This window comes from Nyctereutes procyonoides, unplaced genomic scaffold (genome assembly GCF_905146905.1).
Source record: "Nyctereutes procyonoides isolate TBG_1078 unplaced genomic scaffold, NYPRO_anot_genome, whole genome shotgun sequence".
Taxonomy (NCBI): Eukaryota; Metazoa; Chordata; class Mammalia; order Carnivora; family Canidae; genus Nyctereutes; species Nyctereutes procyonoides.
In genome coordinates this window covers 28,414,374-28,432,814 of record NW_026575020.1, presented here as the reverse complement: position 1 = coordinate 28,432,814, position 18,441 = coordinate 28,414,374, and the positions used below count along the sequence as shown (strand labels likewise).

General features: G+C 59.3%; 1 protein-coding gene across 2 annotated transcripts; it reads left to right on the top strand.

Annotated features, from left to right (window-relative positions):
* Positions 1–1,213: 1,213 nt before the first annotated feature.
* Positions 1,214–17,853, top strand: MNT (MAX network transcriptional repressor). Of its 2 annotated transcripts, none has more exons than XM_055333126.1 (7): positions 1,214–1,324; positions 1,833–2,964; positions 8,229–8,802; positions 9,383–9,424; positions 9,539–9,650; positions 14,449–14,641; positions 14,782–17,853. In XM_055333126.1, exons 2-7 carry the CDS (start codon positions 2,304–2,306, stop codon positions 15,534–15,536), a joined length of 2,337 nt encoding a protein of 778 aa, XP_055189101.1. In that variant the 5' UTR covers positions 1,214–1,324; positions 1,833–2,303; the 3' UTR covers positions 15,537–17,853. The 2 variants fall into 2 exon arrangements, with proteins under 2 accessions (XP_055189101.1, XP_055189105.1); XM_055333130.1 differs by lacking the exon at positions 1,214–1,324 and having other exon boundaries at positions 1,535–2,093; positions 2,213–2,964.
* Positions 17,854–18,441: the final 588 nt, after the last annotated feature.

The following is an 18,441-nucleotide window of genomic DNA, read 5'->3' as shown; positions in this document are numbered from 1 at the left end:
AATAAAAAGTGTCTTTAGAATGCTCCCTTTCAGAGGAGTGCCTTTTTAATGGAATAGAGCTGGCATCTGACAAGAAGAGTCAAAAATTGGACTTCAGCCTCTACAAGAGACTTCAGGGCTATGAGCACTTGAGGAAGGCAGAAGGTACAGCTGGATGGAGTTCTCTGAGAATCTTGGGCCATGACAGAGTACACAGTGTTGATCCCAAACAAAATATGGTCAACAAGATGATTTCAGGTGGCTATTATGTATATTACATACCCTGTTTAGCACCCCACCCCAACACACACATCTGGTATTGCCTTTAAACTGTGCTGTTCTTTGGTTGTACAGAGGGCCAGGCCCAGCCACACTAGTAGCAGGCGGCAGATATCTAAAATAACAGGCACAGATCTCTCTGTCCCAGGGAAAGGGCACCTGGGCTATGTTGTTCCCACACCTTCCTTTACAGCTCCATCATAAGCAAAGCTAGTGGCACCTGGACGTGAGCAATTGCCTCTCTGCTCAGCTACAGACTCTGGGGCATTAACTGTGCAAAGATCAGAGCCCTCTGTAGACTGCCGCTGGCAAACTACCCCCTTCCTTCTGTTCACTAGGTTCCTGATTTCCAAGATCTGTGCAGATTCTCTTTCCTTAGTGTGCATTATGCCCTCAAAGGAAAGGAGCAAAGCCAGCAGGCTGCGTTCGAACCGGCTTTCTGTGCTTCTAGCTAAACTCCAAAATAGGAACATACCTCTCTAAGGGCACAGTGGGGATGGAATGGGCTGTGATGAGATGTACTGGCAGGATGGTCTGCCACTCAGCCGTCCTCAAAAAGTCTTGCTTTGTAGCTTTGTATGATGGTGAAGCCCAAGTTGCAGGGCCCTGATCCCAACTGGCACTGGCACGGTCGCACTCTGAACTGGGAGCAGAATCTGAGAAAGGAATCTGAGGCTAGGACCCAGGGGCCCTAGGACTGCTGGCATCCAGTACTACCAGAGTGCCTTCAGGGGGCCTTTGTGTCACCGCCAACTGCACCAGTGGGGCTTGTGTGCCCTGCACCTAACAAGCAGAACAGCAGGATTTTAGGTGAAGATTTTGAGAAACCGACTACAACATGGTAAGTAGGCAAACTCTGCCTCATGCAGGCAGTTTGATACTCCTACATGATTTTTTTCCGAATTGGTTGCCCTGCTCCAGAACTGCCTTCAAAAGAGTCGTCCATCGGATCAGATAATACTCCTCCCTCTGGGGAATGCAGCAAGTGGAATACTGAGTGACTTTAGACACGTCCTCTCTGGTCTCTGGGCCTCAGTTTCCTTATCTGCAAAATGAGAGGATTTGGGTAAGCTGACAGGGTGTAACTTTCTGGGTGCACTCGGGGGCGCCCCCAAACACTAGCGGAAGAAGCGACGGCAGCGAGCGCCAGCCCGGGGTCCCGCCCTGTCAGCGAGCGCGGGGGAGGCCAGGCCGGGCGCCCGAGCCCGCGCCCCGCCCCGCCCGAGGCCTCGGTTGCCCCGCCGCTGGTAGGGCCAGGCTTCCGCCCTCCACGTTGTTGTTCCCGATACGGGCCCCGCCCCCTTGGTCTGGGCTGCGTATGCCCGGCGGTAACTACCCCCGCCTCGGCCCCAGAGCAAGGCGGGGGCCTGTGGGCCATCCACAGACATGCGTGGACAAAAGACAAGAATTTAGGGGAAGAAAGGAGAAGCTTGGGTTTGAAAGGAGGGTGACGATAAGTAAAGGGTAGGCTAGGGCACGACTGCAGAATTTCCCTCGGCATCCCACCCTCCCTTCTCAGTGGACCCATCCGCACCCACGAATGTGACCGTGTTAGACACTGGCCCTTTAAACAGAAGGCTGGCGGCGCGGGGTGTCCATGTGGAGCTGCTCCATGCCGTGTTGTCCTGCCCGCCCATTGGCCCGCGGCCCGGTGACGTCGCCTAATAGGATGCGAACGCACTGCGGGGGGAGGAACGGAGACAAGACGTGGAACCGGATCACCACTCCGCTCCCTCCGCTGGTCTCTGGCAGCCTCCCGCCGTCAGCTCCGCCCACGGGCGGATCCCGGGGGAATTGCGACAGCCGGGCGGTTGCAGGAATTAGGTCACGTGTGGGTAAGGAGCGGAGACCCAGGGGTCAGGCTACTCTCTACCATCTTAAGGTTTCCCTGACCTACAATATCCTTATTTGAGCTAACTTAAGTCTTAAATTTTCCATCCTTCTTTTCCTCTAGCAGGACACATCTCGTTGTGAATGACCGCAACACGCAGCCCTTGCTCAACTCGTGGCTGGCCATCGGGGCGGGGCGAGACGAGAAAGCGGAAATGCGGGGCGCGAGCAGGGCTGGGTGTCCTCCCGCCCCCACCCGGGCCACGTGTGCGCGCGCCGTCTGTGGTGGGCGGGGCCGTCCCGCTCGGGACCCCGCCCCTCCCTTCCTGAGACGCCGCGGCCCTGCGGGCGGGGGCTCCGGTCCGGGCTTTGGCTGCGGCCCCGGTGTAGTAGCGGGGGCGGCGGCCGGGGGCAGCGCGGCTCCTTCCCTTGTTGTGTGTGTCGGTGCCTCCTCGCCATCTTGTTGCAAAGCCTTTTCTTGTCGGCGGGACTCCCGGGGGCCGCGGGGCGGGAGGCATCAGAGGGGAATAAGAGAAGGAGGGGAAGGAGGGAGGCAGTGCCGCCTTTTGTTTTTTTGCATCAAAATTTTTTTAATTTGCAAATTCTATTTTGCAAATATTTTGGAAAACATTAATTTTTTCTCTCCGCGCTCTCCCGTTCTTCCCTGCGGAGTGCGCTGCGCCGCCCAGCCCTGTCGCCCCCCGGAGGTGATCCCGCCCTCCTGCCTGTCCGCCAGCCTGACCTGTGCCCGGCTCGCGGGCCGCAGTCTCGGCCCCGGCGCGCCCCCGGCGGCTCTCGGCGCGATGAGCATAGAGACGCTCCTGGAGGCGGCCCGCTTCCTGGAATGGCAAGCGCAGCAACAACAGAGAGCACGTGGTGAGCGGCCGGGCTGGGCCCCTGGGGCACCGGGGACGGGGAGACGCGCGACCCTAGCCTCGGAGCCCGTGCGACACCGCGGGCAGCACCCCTACCCCGGCGGCCCCGAAGCCAGGCAGCGCACTGTCCGCGCAGGAGCCGCCGCCCGGGGAGGGGTGCTGGGGGCAGGAACAGTAATTAATGGGTTCGTTAATATGCCGTGAGGGACCGGCTCTTGTGGGAGCTGCCTGCCACCCGAGTGTACCCTTCGCGGGGGCTCCGTCAGCGGGGGCCAGCGGCGCCCTCCGCAGCAACGACGTGTGAGCCGGTGGGGGTGGGGTGGGGGATGGTGCTGCGTGGGGGTGGCAGACCCGCCTGTGCGTGCGTGTGTGCACGGGGATGTGTGATGCGAGCCTCGAGGAGAGCCGTGAACGGACGTGTCCACGGGCGAGTGTACAGTGCACACGAGTGGGCGTGTGTGTAACGGAGTGGGGGTGGGAATTACTCTACGCCGAGCAGCTCCCCGGCTTCCCTGGCCCCGTAGGGAGGGTGCGGGGGGCGCTCCCGGCCCGGCTACGCGCCGCTTGGGGCGGAGGCGGCCTTTGCAGAATGAAATGACATCGCGTGTCTTATGATCCTGGCCAGCCCCGCCTGACCCCGCCTCCCAGAGCTGGGCTGGGTCACGCTTCAGGGCTTTGGGGGAGAGCTTGGCTGATTGGGTGTCTGCGAAGCGGCCTGCAGGTCGCTGGGGGCAGCCCCCGGGCCCCCCTCGCGGCGCCCCACTTTAGCCGGTGTGGAATGTGGCGTGTCTGCGCGTTCCAAACCCGCTCTCGGCTGGAATGTTGCGTGTGCCTGCGTTCCAAGCCTGTTGGTTACACCGGGTGGTGACGTGGACGGGCCCCGCCTCCGACCACGTGCACGGGGGACACTCCCGCTGGGGACGGAGCGGCTCGGCCGGGGGCGGGGCCGGGGCGGGGCTGGCGAGTGGCCTGGCGCGGGGTTGGGCCCTGGCTGCGGCCGCCGGGCTCCTCCTGGGAGAGCCTGTGCGCTGGAGGAGGAGCCGCCGCGTTCACCTGCCCGTTCTCGCCCCGACCTCCGGTGTTTGATCCTGGGGCGAGGGAAACCCTCGGAATAGCAGGGCGGCAGGGCATTTAGAGCTCACATATTCCCCCTGACGTTGGGGGGGGACGTTCTCACCAGGACCTCCCGGCAGTACGCCTACCCACATTGTGGGATGAGCCAGGCTGTGAAGGGGCAAACTTCGGCGTTCCCTCGACAGGAAACGATTTCAGATGCTCCCCTTCCCACCCGCCCTGTCGGTGGTCCCCGGCTTCAGGGTGCTGCAGAATAGGGGCTGGAGTGAAAGACCTCCGTTTCCCGGACCATTGCGAGGGCCTCGGCCCTGGGTCGATGTGTGTGCAGTATCTGGGGACTCATGTCCCCTGCAGCCTCCCCTCCCCAGCCCTTTTGCCGGGTTGGTTGTGTTGGAGAGGGTGCTTCGCCCTCCTTTCCTTTCTCTGCCTATTGTTGCTTCAGTGATGAGTCATGCAGGAGGTAGTAGTGTGTGTTGTGTGCGCGCGCGCCCTGCAGCTTTTGCCGCGGCCTCGGCGGCGGAGGGGGTGGGGTGAGGGGAGCGGCGGCGGGCCAGGGGCGGGGGAGCGGCGGGTCCGCCCGGCCTAGTCGGTCGACCGGCCTCTCAAGGTCAGGAGTCACTCGAGATATGTAAGCTTGAGGTGCTTGGGTTTTGTGGAATTACTGGGCCGGGACATCAGCCCGCGTGCCCCTCCCCCTTGTCTTCGGGGTCCTGAGCAGGGTCAGGCCCTTGACAGTGCTGGTGGTGACGGGAGAATGTCCTGCTTGCAGCGACAGGGCAGGGGATGGGGTGTGTGTAACCAGAATTGGAGAGACTTGAGTCTCTTCCTGCTGCCGTCAACATAGTGCAATTCAGGAGCATCTATTGTGTCCTTGCTGTGTATCAGGCACTGTGCTAGAGGTGAATAGGGTTGACCCTGCTGTTGCCCCAAGGGAGCACTCACTTCACCTTCACTGTGCCCTCAGGCTGCTTGGCCTTAAGAGGAAGGGGAGAAGACACCCCCTCCTGTCCCTTCCTCCCCGCTGTCATCTCTCCCACCCTTTCCAGAATATTAAATCCAGAGCTGGCAGTTAGAAGGACAGGGTCGGTGTGTGCAACACTGTGAAGGAGCCTGGGAATGGTTCTCTCCTAAGAAGTAGCAGAGCCCTGCCCCTCCCATGCAGGTGGTGAGAAGCCGGGGCAGGGAGCTGAGTAGAGGTCCAGTTTAACTGACCAGTCACAGCTCCTTCGTGGTGGAGCAGGAAGGTCTTAGGGGATGGATGATGCAAAGCCAGATTCACCCCAAAAACTCAGGTACAGATTCATTTTTCTCCCCCTCCTTGAAGTTCTATCCTCTGACTTGGGATGGGGACAATGGGAGAGAAGGGGTAGTGTGTGGACCTGCTGACCAGAACTGCTTGCCTGGGTATGAGCAGGCTCTGAATGGGGATCCTCTTGTCCACACTGCCCTTTCAGTGTCCAGGGTGGGTTTCCCAACCAGAGGGAGCCGGACTGCTCATGTGATGAACCTGGGGATGTGTGTGCACATGTGCATGTGAGAGGGCAGAGGTGGTCAGGAGGAGGCCCACTCATTTCCAGCGGTCAGAAGATGGCCCAAACAGGATCCTCTTCTACCCGACCTAGTCACATCCTGGGGCCTGCCTTATGCACCAGGTCTCCTGTTAGCGTGAAGAAGGGGAGAGTTCCTCCTGAACACTGGGGGCTACCCAGTGTAGACTCCTGTGGCTCCTGAATCACCCCACAGGTCATGCTAAATTCTCCGGGGCCAGCCTCTGGGAAGCCCAGGGAAGGTGTCAGAGCATGTATGTGTGTGTTTGGGAGTGGGAGAGGGAGTGCACCCATGGGTGCAGCAGAGCAATTTTTACAGAGCCTCAATCTGTTGTTCCTGAGGGCATCCCCTGAGTGACTGCCAGTTCGTGCCCCCCCCCCACTTTGTTCCCCCCTACCCAGGGCACTGGAAGAGGGTCACTGCTGGGTGGGGAGGAGACAGAAAGCTTTGGTGGGCTGGATCTGGCCTGGGACACCCCCTCTTCACCATCAGTCAAGATTTTTCATGCCGATCCAGGCGTGATAGAGTTTGGCCATTCAACTGGCTCCTTCCTGACACCTGTGAGGTGTACCTGCCTGACTCTGGAAGAGAGAGGGTAGGTGAGAAGGAGGTTTCCATCTCCTAGGTGAGCTGTACAGTTGCTTTAACATATGGGGACTATGAGGTTTTCTCTGTTTGGGTTCCCAGGACACCTGTCCTTGGGGCTTGGGGCCTTCTCAGTCCCACTGCTAATGGGAGAGTGGAACACTGGTCCCAAAGCCAGTGAAAGTTTGGGTCCTAGCTCAGAAGCATGAAGGTGGGCTGTGTCCGGCTTGGGGATGGGGTGGGAGGGGGGTGGAGGGGTGGGATAGGGAGCAATGTGGGGGATGGATGGGAAGCTGGTGGGAGGAACTCTGCAGACTTCTTGGCTAGTGTGCTCTCTGGGAAGCTGGAGGGCAGAGAGCTGGTTTTTCTCTGGGCCTGTAACCTAAGCCAGTGCAGGGGCCACAGAAAGGCCCAGGAGAGAAGGCCTTTCCTTGGAGCAGGCCTGGCAGCTCCCCTTCCTGAAGGGCTGGGGAGCTACGGAAGAGGCCAGGGCTGCTGGGAAACCACTGAGTGCTTCCCCTCTCACATTTCTCTACTTCCTCCTTTGCCTCTTCTCCCCTGTGGGAGGGAAGGGCTTGGAGCAGTCCTGGCTCACACTCCCGTGGTTGGTGGGCCTAAGGGCTGAGCCCCAGAGACAAGTGGGGGGTTAGGGAGTTGATGCCCTCCTCGTAGGGGGCTCTGAGCCTACCTGGTCCTCTAGCCCCACCCCTTGTGGGGTGGTATGTTTGAGGCGTGTCTGCCAACTACCTGTCTGTCCAGTTAGCAGCTAGCAGCGTCAGATCAGTTAGCAGTGGTGTGGCCAATCCTGGACAGGCAGGAGGGCTGGTTGACCAGCCTGCTCCCAGGCCTGGGGGTTCCAGCTGCTCCCCCAGGGCCCCTAGCCCTGGTGCCAGGGAACCAGAACTGTGGGACCTGGAGAGTGCAGGGCAGGGTGGAGGTGGAGAGGTGCTTCTGGCTCAGGAAGGGCCCTCCCCCTTTCCGTGTGCTCAGGGAGGTCCTGAGCAGGTCTTGCTTTGCAGCAGGGCTTTCAGCGGAGATGCTGAACTGACAGGTGCAAGGCTGCTTTTCTTTTCTTTCTGCCTGCCTCTTACCTTTCTGGTTGTGCTGCTGCTGGTGGGGACACGGGGGCATTTGGGAGCAACAAGTTCTGGCACCACAAAGGTCAGAGAAGGACCGAATGTGTTTTGTGTGGTCCCTAAGGAAACCAGACCTTGGGAGTCCTGGGCCTCATTTCCTCATGTGTGAACTGAAGGTGATGTCCCTGCCCTGCCTGTGGCGTGCACTCTTGTGGGGACCCAGCGGCGTGTGTGTGTGTGTGTGTGTGTGTGTGTGTGTGTATGGACAGACACCTAGTGAGCACGTGCTGACACAGCTGGTATAGGCTCCGCCAGGTGTCAGAATTCCTGGCTGGGTCTAGTTTCAGTTTTACCTGTGACTCGCTCTGTGATCCTCAACAAATCATTGCCTCTCTGAGCTAATTTATTTCATCTTGAAATGAAGATGCTGCCTGCCCTCTGGAAGGTACTTGTAAATGCTATTGAAGGCCTTCCCTAGAAGCCGTGATCTGTCCAACACAACCCACCCCCCCTCGCCTGCCGCCCCGTCCCTAGTCCATTCTTCCATGATGGCCTATGAGGCCTTTTGCTGACTGGCCTCTGCCCAGCTTATCTATCACCGCAGTACCCTCAGCCTTGTTCCTGAACCTCCCTGCCCCAGTCTAACCCCTCTACCTTCAGGCTGCCAGGCCCCCAACCTCCTGCTCTTTCTACAGCCCTTCTCCTCTCCAGCCTGGATCCTTATCCTCTGTTACTTGTCCTTCCCCTCACCCCCTAGGCCTTGAGCTCCCCAAAGGCAGAGACCAGGTGTGTTTAAACTCTTCACTGCTGTGCTCCTAGCCCTTAGCCCAAGTGCCTGGCTGGGTGTCTCTCAGGCTGAGCAGGCAGGTCACTGAGCACTGATTGGGACAGAGTCAGAAGATGTGTTATGGTGGAAGACTTCAGAAGTTGGGGCCCAGGACTGCTGGCCCACTGAGAAATCCCTTGTGTTCTCTCTGCGTAGAGGAGCAGGAGCGGCTTCGCCTGGAGCGGGAGAGGGAGCAAGAGCAGAAGAAGGCCAGCAGCCTGGCCAGGCTGGCCCATGCCCTGCCTGTGGAGGAACCCCGCATTGAAGCACCACCCCTACCTCTGTCTCCCCCAGCACCCCCACCAGCACCCCCACCGCCACTTGCCACCCCCACCCCATTGACTGTCATTCCTATTCCAGTTGTGACCAACTCTCCTCAACCTCTGCCCCCACCCCTGCCTCCTGCTGCCCAGCCTTTGCCCCTGGCGCCTCGCCAGCCAGCCCTGGTTAGCACCCCTGGACTCAGCATTAAGGACTCTGCTCCCCTGCCCACCAGGCCACAGGTGCCCAACCCTGCCCCCCTGCTGCCAGACTCCAAGACCACCCTTCCGCCCACTGGCAGCCCCAAGCCTTTGCAGCCCCTCCCCACACCCATCCTGACCATAGCACCTCACCCTGGAGTCCAGACCCAGCTGGCTCCTCAGCAGCCACCGCCATCCACTCTTGGGACCCTGAAGTTGGCACCAGCCGAAGAAGTCAAATCCAGCGAACAGAAGAAGAGGCCCGGGGGGTGAGTGCGGTGTGGCTGAATCCAGGCTGATGGGATGGAGAACTGCCCACATTCTGGGCTCCATGTGGAAAAGAAAGTAGCCCCTCCTAAGCTAGTTCTTCAAAGCCATGTCCTCCCTCCCCACCCGAGATGCATCTTATCTTATTTGGACAGGTCTGTGCCTGTGCCCACCCCCACCCAGGAGTGGGTATGGCTGTTGCCCTCTGTTGTCAGGCTTCTGTGTTCTCTGACCTGCTCAAGGATGGGCCCATTGGCATTTCCAGGTCTTTGGCGAGAGTATTGGAATGAGGACCTCTTGGTGAGGGCTGGGGTCAACTGGCTATTTCTGTGAGCTCCAGGAGGCCCTCCGATTCCTCACAGGTGGACAAGGGCAAGATGGAGGGTTAAAGGGATTGTGATTTATGAGCATACGTGTGCCGTCCAGGGGCTGTATGCGCCTCTACACAGGCTGAACATCTCCCACTGCTGCTTTGTACAGAATGTGGGGAGCAAACTGTGGCAATCGGGGAGTGGGAGCAGGGGGCAGAAGACCACCTAATTGGGTCCTCCTCCCTCAACTTCCTTCCTGTCTGGGTTTCAGGATCGGAACCAGAGAAGTCCACAACAAACTGGAGAAGAACAGGTGTGTGTGCGTGCGCGCGTGCCTCTGGCCCCACCCTTGGTCCCCCAAGCCCCCCTGGGGCCTCTTCTCCCCGCCCCCCAGTCGCGGGCCAACCAGCGTTCCCCCTCTCCCCAGGAGGGCCCATCTGAAGGAATGCTTTGAGACCCTGAAGCGCAACATCCCCAACGTGGACGACAAGAAGACGTCGAACCTGAGCGTGCTGCGGACGGCGCTGCGGTACATCCAGGTATGGGGGAGGGAGGCTCCGCCGAGAGCAGGGCGGGCGGCGGCCGCGGCGCCGGCTTCCTCCCCGCTCCCGCCCGCCCTCTTCCCCTCGCCGCGGCCCGCCCCGCCCTCACTCCCCCTCCCTCCCCCTCCGGCTCCGGCTCCCCCGCCCGCCTCCACGCGGGCGCGGAGCACATGGCTCGGCTGACGTCAGCGGGGCTCCCCGCCCGCGAGGGGGCGGGGGGCGCGTGCGCGTGCGCGGGGGAGGGCGGCAGCGGCGTCCCCCTCTCCCCCCAGCCCCCTTCCGGCCGCCCCGCGGAGCCCTGCCATCTGCGCCGCCCCCGCAGCTCCGTGTTCAAACCCCGCGGCCGAGCGGCGGGTCCCGCGCTCCTGCCTGACGCCGCTGGTGCCCCCGCGGCTGAGGAGGGCGGGGAGCGGCCCCGGCGCCTCCACCCCGCCCGCAGTGCCTGGGCGGGAGCCGGACTCGGCCCGAGTGTCGCTCGCGGTGGGGTGGGGAGTCCCCTGGGCGTGGCTCCTGGCGGAAGGCGGCGCGCCGGCGAGGCCCCCCACTCCAGCCCGAGGGACTGAGATCCAGTGAGCGCGTCGAAGCGCCGCGACTCCAGTTTGGGGATTACACCTGGAGACCGGGGGATGTGGCGGTCTGGGTGACCAAATAACCCTGGGGTCACCGAACCTTTGAAAATCAAGCTCTCCGCCTGCTTGGATTTTTAAAAGCCTCTTTTCAAGGGGCCCTCCTGGCCTTGTGCCTCCCTCCCACCCCCGCCTTGGGCACTGGCTTCCCTCTGCAGTACGGGGTGGGGGGCGCCCGCCAGATAAGACTGTTGCCATGACGGCCCTGTGTTTCGGTTTCCCTGGAAACCGGCCGAGGTTTCCGCGTGCCGGGAAGGAGGCTGTGGGGGTGGGGCGGGCGGCCACGCTTGGCTGCCGCGGAGACGCGAGTTGGAGCCGAGCCGTTGGGCAGTGGGAGGGACTTCGCGCTCCCTGCCCGCGCGGGGTGGGGGCGGGGAAGGCTCGGGGTCTCCCGGTCGGCGCGCTCCTGCCGCGCGCCTGGTCCCCGGGGGAGGGGGTGGCCAAGGGGTCCGACCGCATTAGGAGCCCGAGGCGGGGCCTCGCCCCTCCCCCGGCCAGGACTGCGGGGTCACAGCCCTGAGGTAACCGGAGTCCGCTCCCAGCCGGCGGCTCCCTCCCCGCCTCCCGCGAGCGCGCGCCCTTCCGCCCGCCCGGCGGAGGGGGAGTGGCTGGCGTGGCTCCAGCCTGCTTCCCGGCACCCGGGCGGGGCGGGGCCGGGCTCGCGGATTGGCCGGGCCGGGCTGGGGGCGGAGCTTCCGCGCGCGGAGCGGCGGGGTGCGGCCGGCGGGCAGTGACGCTGCAGAGCCGGGTCCGCGTGGGTGCGCGCGTGCTCCGGGAGGGGCGGGGCCTCGCTTGCGGCCGGCCGGGCCTCGAGGAGGAGGGGCCGGAGGGGTGGGGTTTGGAGGGTCCCCAGGAGGCCTACTTCTGGCTTGTTTTTGCAGAACTTGGGCTTGGGAATGTTACTGGTTCTTCAGTGGTTCACAATCCTATGGCCTACGAGCAGATTCTTGTCCAAATGCAGTGACGTTTTCTGTGAATATCAGCTTTTTCTGTGCTGCCATTTTGCTAAATAGGAAAAAATAGTATTTTCACCATAGGGATGTTAGGAGGATTGGTCTTCTATAAATACCAATTTAATGGCAATTATTGAGATGTAGGAAGCACATCGTATTTTCTAGAGGCATATTTAGGGGGAAGAGCCTTGCTTGCATGATCTCTGGATTTGAAAATAAATTTTAAGCAGAGACTCAGTAGAACCAGCAGACATGGGCCTGGGTTGAGTAGGCAGTGAGGTGTACCCAGGGCTGTTCATAGAGATCTATTTCTACTGGTCCTGACAGTGGAAGCAGAAACAGAAAACTTAACAAGGTTTTGTAAATCCTCAACCTCATTCGTTTATTCATTTAGGTACTTTGGACAGTTCTGTGTCTGATTTTGAGGATAAAGTAGGGAACAAAGGACAAAGTATGGTCTGTATTTTTACTGGTTCAGTCCTGGTGGCAGACTTTTTTTAAAGATTTTATTTATTTATTCATGAGAGACACAGAGAGAGAGAGAGGCAGAGACACAGGCAGAGGGAGAAGCAGGCTCCATGCAGGGAGCCTGACATGGGACTTGATTCCAGGTCTCTGGGATCACACCCTGGGCTGAAGGCGGCGCTAAACTGCTGGGCCACCCGGGCTGCCCTTGGTGGCAGATTATAAACTAAGGCCTGTGCCATGAGGATGTAATAGGGACAGGGATCACAGAATTTCTTCTGGGGAGCAAGGGAAGTTATTGTTGAGGAAGGGGCATTCAAGTTGAGACCTGAAGGTTTCAGGGTGACCTAGGCACAGCTGGTGGCAGAAGGCCTAGCACAGGCTGGCTCCTCTCCAGAAGGAAGGAGGGGGATGCACTTTTGGAAAGTAAAGGTGGTCATGAGGGTTGCCATGTAGAGATGGGGGCCGCAGAGCACTAGATGGGAGTCAAAAGGGAATAGTAGACCACATCAGGTGTATAGAGCAAAGGCTTTGGGTGTGTGCTGAGGTGGGAAGGCTATAGCCCCCAGCCCGCTCAGAATGGCTTGAAGATGCTAAGGGATTTAAAGAAACCCATGGTGAAGTGAACAAAACCAGAAAGAGGAGTAGGCAGGTACCTAACTATGCATCCAGGCAGTCTTATGAAATGTTTTAAAATGAAGCAATGTGGACAAGAGCTAGACCCTGGGGAAACTTTGCAGGGGCTTCTAGGCCTCTGGAGAACTAGGCTAGTGAAGAAGAGGTCTTGGCCTCTGAGTTTCCCTCAGCGCCAGAAATCTACTCTCCTGCTAGGACTGCCACTTCCAGCCCCCTGCAGTCAGGCTCAAGTGGTAGCTAGCTGACTCACCACAGGCCCCATCATTGATATGGCCTCATCTGATGTCATGTCCAGCACTGGCCTCTCAGGGTAGAGCCAGGTGAGAATCCTGGTGAGATGTGTGTATGTAAGGGAGGGATCTTTCTGGCAGAACTATGTAGAGAACCAAGTTAAATCTCAAAGCCAGGACATAGAGGAGGCTGTGTGTGGCCTGGGACTGCTGGCAGAATTGTAAAGTACCAAGTTTCAGGCCAGAACAGAGTATGGTCATATCTGGGTTACATGTTGTGGGCACTAATAGTTTAAGGCATTTCTTTCTGGTGAGGTCAGAAATATGAGTGTGAGGCTACAGCAGGAGTGTAGGGAAATCAGGCCGAGTTTACTGGGTGAAGTTGGAAGACGCTGCCATACCCTGGAAGGGCAAGTGAACAGTCAGGAAGGTTGGTGTAAAACTGCTCGTAGTAAATAGAATCAGTGGAAACTCGAGTCTAACGGGTGACTGATTCTGCTGTGATAAAGGAGAGAGACAGGATAGAAGTGGGAATATACATCCTCACAGATCCTTCCCCTGGGGCTGGGATAAGCGTACTTCTGGCCACTGGTAGGGTCAGGGGGAAAAAAGCTAATTATAGAATATCTTGCTTTTACAATGTTTTACAGATAGAGGTGGAAAAACAGAACATGAAGTTTTTAGGGGGGGGTCACATGAGCCAGTGTCTGATTAAATCCTGCCAGTCTTATTAAATGCTCAAGTATATGGAGGCATATCAGGAAGGGCTCCAGGGCAAGAGGACTCACTGGTGAGGGTGTGGGATGGGGAAGGTGTGGGGGCTCAGGTGTGGTCTGGGAGTACAAGCAGGTGAGATGTAGAGGGGTGAGAAGGGAGGATCTGTGTATGAGACAGGGTTCAGGGAGGAAAACTTAAGACGAGCTGGATAATTTGGTGTATGAAGGGTCACTGGGTCCTGTACCTGCCGTGACTGGCAAACTTTGGAAGCTAGCACTCAGGAGTAATTGAGGCAGCGATGGCTCTACGGCCAGGGGAGCTGCCTGCTGGTGTTCCGAGTCGGTGGGGGGGGTTCCCAGTGTTATGGGGAGGGAACCATATGGAACTTGTGGTGAAGGAGGAAAATGTCCAGTGGTGCTCAGATCAGAGATGCTGTTGAGCCATTTCTCAGCTAGAGGTGTGGAAGGAGGGACACATTCCAGGGCTCCGGGGATCATTCAGCAGCCTGGGGAATCTGGACGGCCTTGGGCATTTCTGAGAGGCAGCCCATGTAGGTGTGGCAGCAGGAGCAGTCCTGGCCCTGAGCAGAGTGGGGAGAGCCAGCAGCTGCCCAGGATTAATGAGATGGAGGCAGGTCCAGAGGAGATACACAGGGGTGGTGGGTGCCACAGAGCACAGGGTCTGAGGGCCATCCTTGGGGACATTGAAGTTGACACTAATGAATGATGCTGTAGAAAGAAGGGCAAGATCCTTTGGAGTTCTTTGGGGAATGAGTTCCAAGGAGGGTAGTCTGTGGCATGGTGCCGGACAGCGTGGTATGAGTGGTGGCGGGGGCGTGACCAACACCCTAGCTGTGACTGTTACCCCTCCTATCCTCCACAGAATGGCCGGAAGAGGCTGCCAGGAGGGTGGATGGGGCCAGAGGCCAGGAAGCTCTCCCGCACAAAGTGGATGCGGGTGGGAGCCGGGGAGAGGCCGACCTGCATCTGTGCGGTCAGTGGTGCCTGCTAGAGAGCCTGCAGTCCTCCCACCTGCCCCCCTGGGGGTGGAGTGACCTGCAGCCTGGATGGGGGGGGACACTTGTGGGGAGAGGTTTGCAGGTTTGCAGTACTGTGGGCCCTCTAGCTCCTGCTCAGGGTATCCTTCGGGCCCTTGCCTTATTCTCCAGTCTCTGAAGAGGAAGGAGAAGGAATATGAGCATGAGATGGAGCGGCTGGCACGCGAGAAGATTGCCACACAGCAGCGGCTGGCAGAGCTCAAGCACGAGCTGAGCCAGTGGATGGACGTGCTGGAGATTGACCGTGTGCTCCGACAGACTGGCCAGCCGGAGGACGACCAGGCCTCCACCTCTACAGCCTCTGGTGAGCCCTACCTGCCCCTCCCTGGCCCGGCCCTTGTCCCCCAGCCCCATGTCCCCAGGCCCCAGGGGCATTTACTACTACTCCAGCCTCTTGTTTCCCAAGTTCTTCTGACCCATCCCTGTCCCCATGTCTCTCCACAGAGGGTGAGGACAACATAGATGAGGATATGGAGGAGGACCAGGCCGGCCTGGGCCCACCTAAACTGAGCCATCGCCCCCACCCGGAGCTGCCAAAGCTACCGCCCAGCACCGCCCCCGCACCTCTGCCTCCCCATCCACACCCCCATTCCCAGCCTGTGGCTCTGTCTCCTGTCCACCTGCCTGGGCAGCAGCCACCACCACAGCAGAAGACACCTCTGCCAGCCCCTCCTCCCCCACCGGCCCCCGCCCAGACGCTGGTGCCTGCTCCAGCCCATCTGGTGGCTGCAGCTGGAGGAGGCTCCACGGTCATCGCCCACACGGCCACCACCCATGCCTCAGTCATCCAGACTGTGAACCACGTTCTACAGGGGCCGGGCGGCAAGCACATCGCCCACATTGCCCCCTCAGCCCCCAGTCCTGCTGTGCAGCTGGCACCTGCCACACCTCCCATTGGCCACATCACAGTGCACCCTGCCACCCTCAACCATGTGGCCCACCTTGGCTCCCAGCTGCCTCTGTATCCACAGCCCGTGGCGGTGAGCCAGCCTGTGGCAGTGAGCCACATCGCCCACACCCTCTCACACCAGCAAGTGAATGGCACAGCTGGGCTGGGGCCCCCAGCGACTGTCATGGCAAAGCCAGCTGTGGGGGCTCAGGTGGTGCACCACCCCCAGCTGGTGGGCCAGACAGTGCTCAACCCTGTGACCATGGTCACCATGCCCTCCTTCCCGGTCAGCACACTCAAGCTGGCTTGAGGATGAGGCCACTCAGAGGCCCCCAGTGGGGGCAGGGAGGGGGACCCACCCCCCACTCTCCCACCCACCAGCTCCACACATTCCAGCCAGGCCAAGGCCCGCCCCACCCACACCCACCCCCAGGCCTCCTAGGGGAAGGGGGTGCAGAGACTCTGAGCCAGGTGAGGGAGGGCCACCCCAGGGAGCTGGGCGCGGGGCAGGGTGTGACCCCACTGCACTAGGACTTAAGTGATGAGATGCTTTGGTGAATGTGCCCCTCGTCTGGCCTGGTGCCAGCTCCAGTGATGTTCCCACCTCCCCACCTTGTCCCCTGCCTCCCCTGCGTGTGGGTGTTGTGTTCTCCCCACTTCCCTACCCCGCCTGCCTTCCTGTGCTGCTGCTGCTATATTGCTCTAGCTGATGAGGCGGCTGAGTGCCCGGGCCCTCTATCCTGAGCCGTGGCCTTCTCTGCCCAGGCCTTGGGGGGCGGGGGGAGGGCGGTTAGGGGGCAGAACCGAAGCAACTTGGCCCAGAAAGCTGGGTGCTCAGGAGGCTCTGCTCTAAAGGTGACAGATCCTAGGAAGTGGCCACTCTGCTGGGAGGGGTGGGCTTGGCTGTCCTGCCCCCATGCTGCCCTTCCCCACCCCTGGCCTGGGTCTGGACCTGTCTCCATCCCTGGACCTGGCTCTTGGTTTCCCAAAGGCAAAGGGGAGGGGTGCTGTCCATTCTCTGCCCCAGGTCTCTGGCCTCTGCTCAGTGCTGTGCACTCCCCTGTAAGCTCAGAGAAGTGAACTGGCATCTGGTCTGGGTCCTGGGAGCCTGAAGCCACACTGCTGAGGCCATCAGGAAGTTAAAATCTAGGGGCTGGGGCAAATCCCCAAGCCCTTTTCCTGATGCCCTGGCAACCTGCAGGGCAGGGAGGGCTGCTACTTCTGCCCCAACTCCTCTGTCCTTGGTGTCATCTCTGTCTTTCCCCCTGAACACCTGCTTCTGCAGTGAGCTATTCTGAGTGGGCCACCACCTCCCTTTGAGGAAGGCCCTTGGTTGGACTTAGGGCCGCACTGAGCTTGGGCTGGGGAGGAGTGAGGGGGCCTGTGTGCAGGGCATGCCGGTTTCCCCACCTCTGCCTCTGCTGACTGCTTTGGCTTCTCTTTTATGTGGGTATTTATTACAAGTGGCCTTGTGTCTGACACATGCTCAGTTGTACACACATGCACACTCAGCTCGCCACCTGGACACACACAGTCACCTTTGTGGGGAGAGAAAGCCAGTGTCTCTAGTTGTGAAGTTTGCTTTGACAGGCTGGGGGCAGGGGACAGGACACTTAACTCCCTTTCAGTTCCTTCCTAGTCCTAGAAACCTCCCAGGGGACTGTTCTCGTTGGTCTTGCCTGGGGTGGGGAAAGGAAGGCCTATGGTCACCCCAGAGGCCTCCAAGAGGGAGCCTCACACCCACCTCAGCATAGCACTTCCACCCCACAAGCCTGCTGCCCTCCTGCCCCTGCGGCCACCACCTGCCACCCTGGTTCTTGGGGAAACCAGTTTACAGTCTTCCCTGAGTGATTGGAGCTGCAAGAGCAGAGGGAGCCAGCTGGGCCTGGTGCCCAGGAACAGAGAAGCATCAGGGGACCTGCCCTTCCTTTCAGGCTCTGCTCACCTCCCTGCATTCTGAGGCCATTTCAGAGTTGAAAGTGTGTCAACTAGTGGCCTCTCGGGCCTGCACAGATACCTCATCCGCCCGCTCACTGCCCCTGCCCTTCCCCACCCCTAGCAGTGGGGGCCTTCGAATCTAGTGCCGAATGACTATGTCCAGATTGGTGACGATGGGTGTTGTTGCTGTTGTTTTTGTTGTTGTTTGTGAACGCTGTGATGCTGTGTGCCCTAGAGGGCAACCACCGCTCAGCCCTTCCTTGGGCATCTCCCTTCTGAGAGCTGTCAGGACCACATCTGTCCTCACCCTGTGGGACCGCCTGCCCCTCCCCTCCCTAGCCCTTCCAGCCTGGGGGCTGCGCGCGTGTGTGCATACGTGCACGCGCACACACAAACACACACACACACCTTACCTCTCATGCGTGTTTTACTTTTTGACGTTAGGAGTGGCTCACTGGCTGGGAGCCTTTACCTCGGGGAGAGGGGGAGGTTGGTTCCTTGGGGGGCCAAAGAAGGGCAGGGAGTGCCTGGAGGGGAATTAAGGGTTACTAAAGCCCTGGCTCTCCAGGAACAGCTTCTCCCCCATCCCAGGGTCCCATCCCCATCCCCCAAAGAGGTGGCCCTTGTTTACAGTGAGGACTCTGGTCACTGTGTCTCCGTTTCCTGAAATATAAACTGTAGCGACCCCAGACTGTAGAGATTTTTATGTGTTTGGATACATCTGCTGTGTGGGAAAAAAACAAAAACCCTACAAAAAACCCTAATTTTGTACATATTGTATTTTTACTATTGAACTGTATTCTAGTGGCTGTTCATGCTCCAAGACTTTAGGTATTGAGACATGAATACTATCCATGTAATAAGCACTTGCCTGGAATAAAATATAAAACTGAATAAACCTGCACTGAAACCAGAGATGGAGCTGCCAGGCTATGGCATCTGGGTCACTGTGTTGCAACAGGAGGCCCCCAGACCTCTCGGGAAGGACCTCCAGCAAGAAGCCTCGGGGGCCTGACCCTGTTAACATTTGAGGGGCACAGGTCCTCAAGCAGCTCAGTGCTGGTCAATTTTAGAAGATTTGGGACCTTCTGGCTCTAATGCCAATGTTCAGTCCCAAGCAAGCTCTGAGAACTGCAGTTCTCATCTTAGACTTTTGTAATACTTTCTACTTCCCCAAACCATTTTTACGAACACTATCTTGTTTCATCTCCTAACAGCATGGTGGAGTAAATAAACCAAGAACTAGCCCTGTTGTGGCAGGTGAGAAAACAGGTTTG

Excerpts from the sequence above, each read along its gene's own strand:
- MNT (XM_055333126.1), top strand. The coding sequence starts at position 2,304 with ATGCGGGGCGCGAGCAGGGCTGGGTGTCCTCCCGCCCCCACCCGGGCC. Across the intron at positions 2,965-8,228 it reads GCAACAACAGAGAGCACGTG|AGGAGCAGGAGCGGCTTCGC; the intron begins GTGAGCGGCCGG and ends CTCTCTGCGTAG. Across the intron at positions 8,803-9,382 it reads CAGAAGAAGAGGCCCGGGGG|GATCGGAACCAGAGAAGTCC; the intron begins GTGAGTGCGGTG and ends TCTGGGTTTCAG.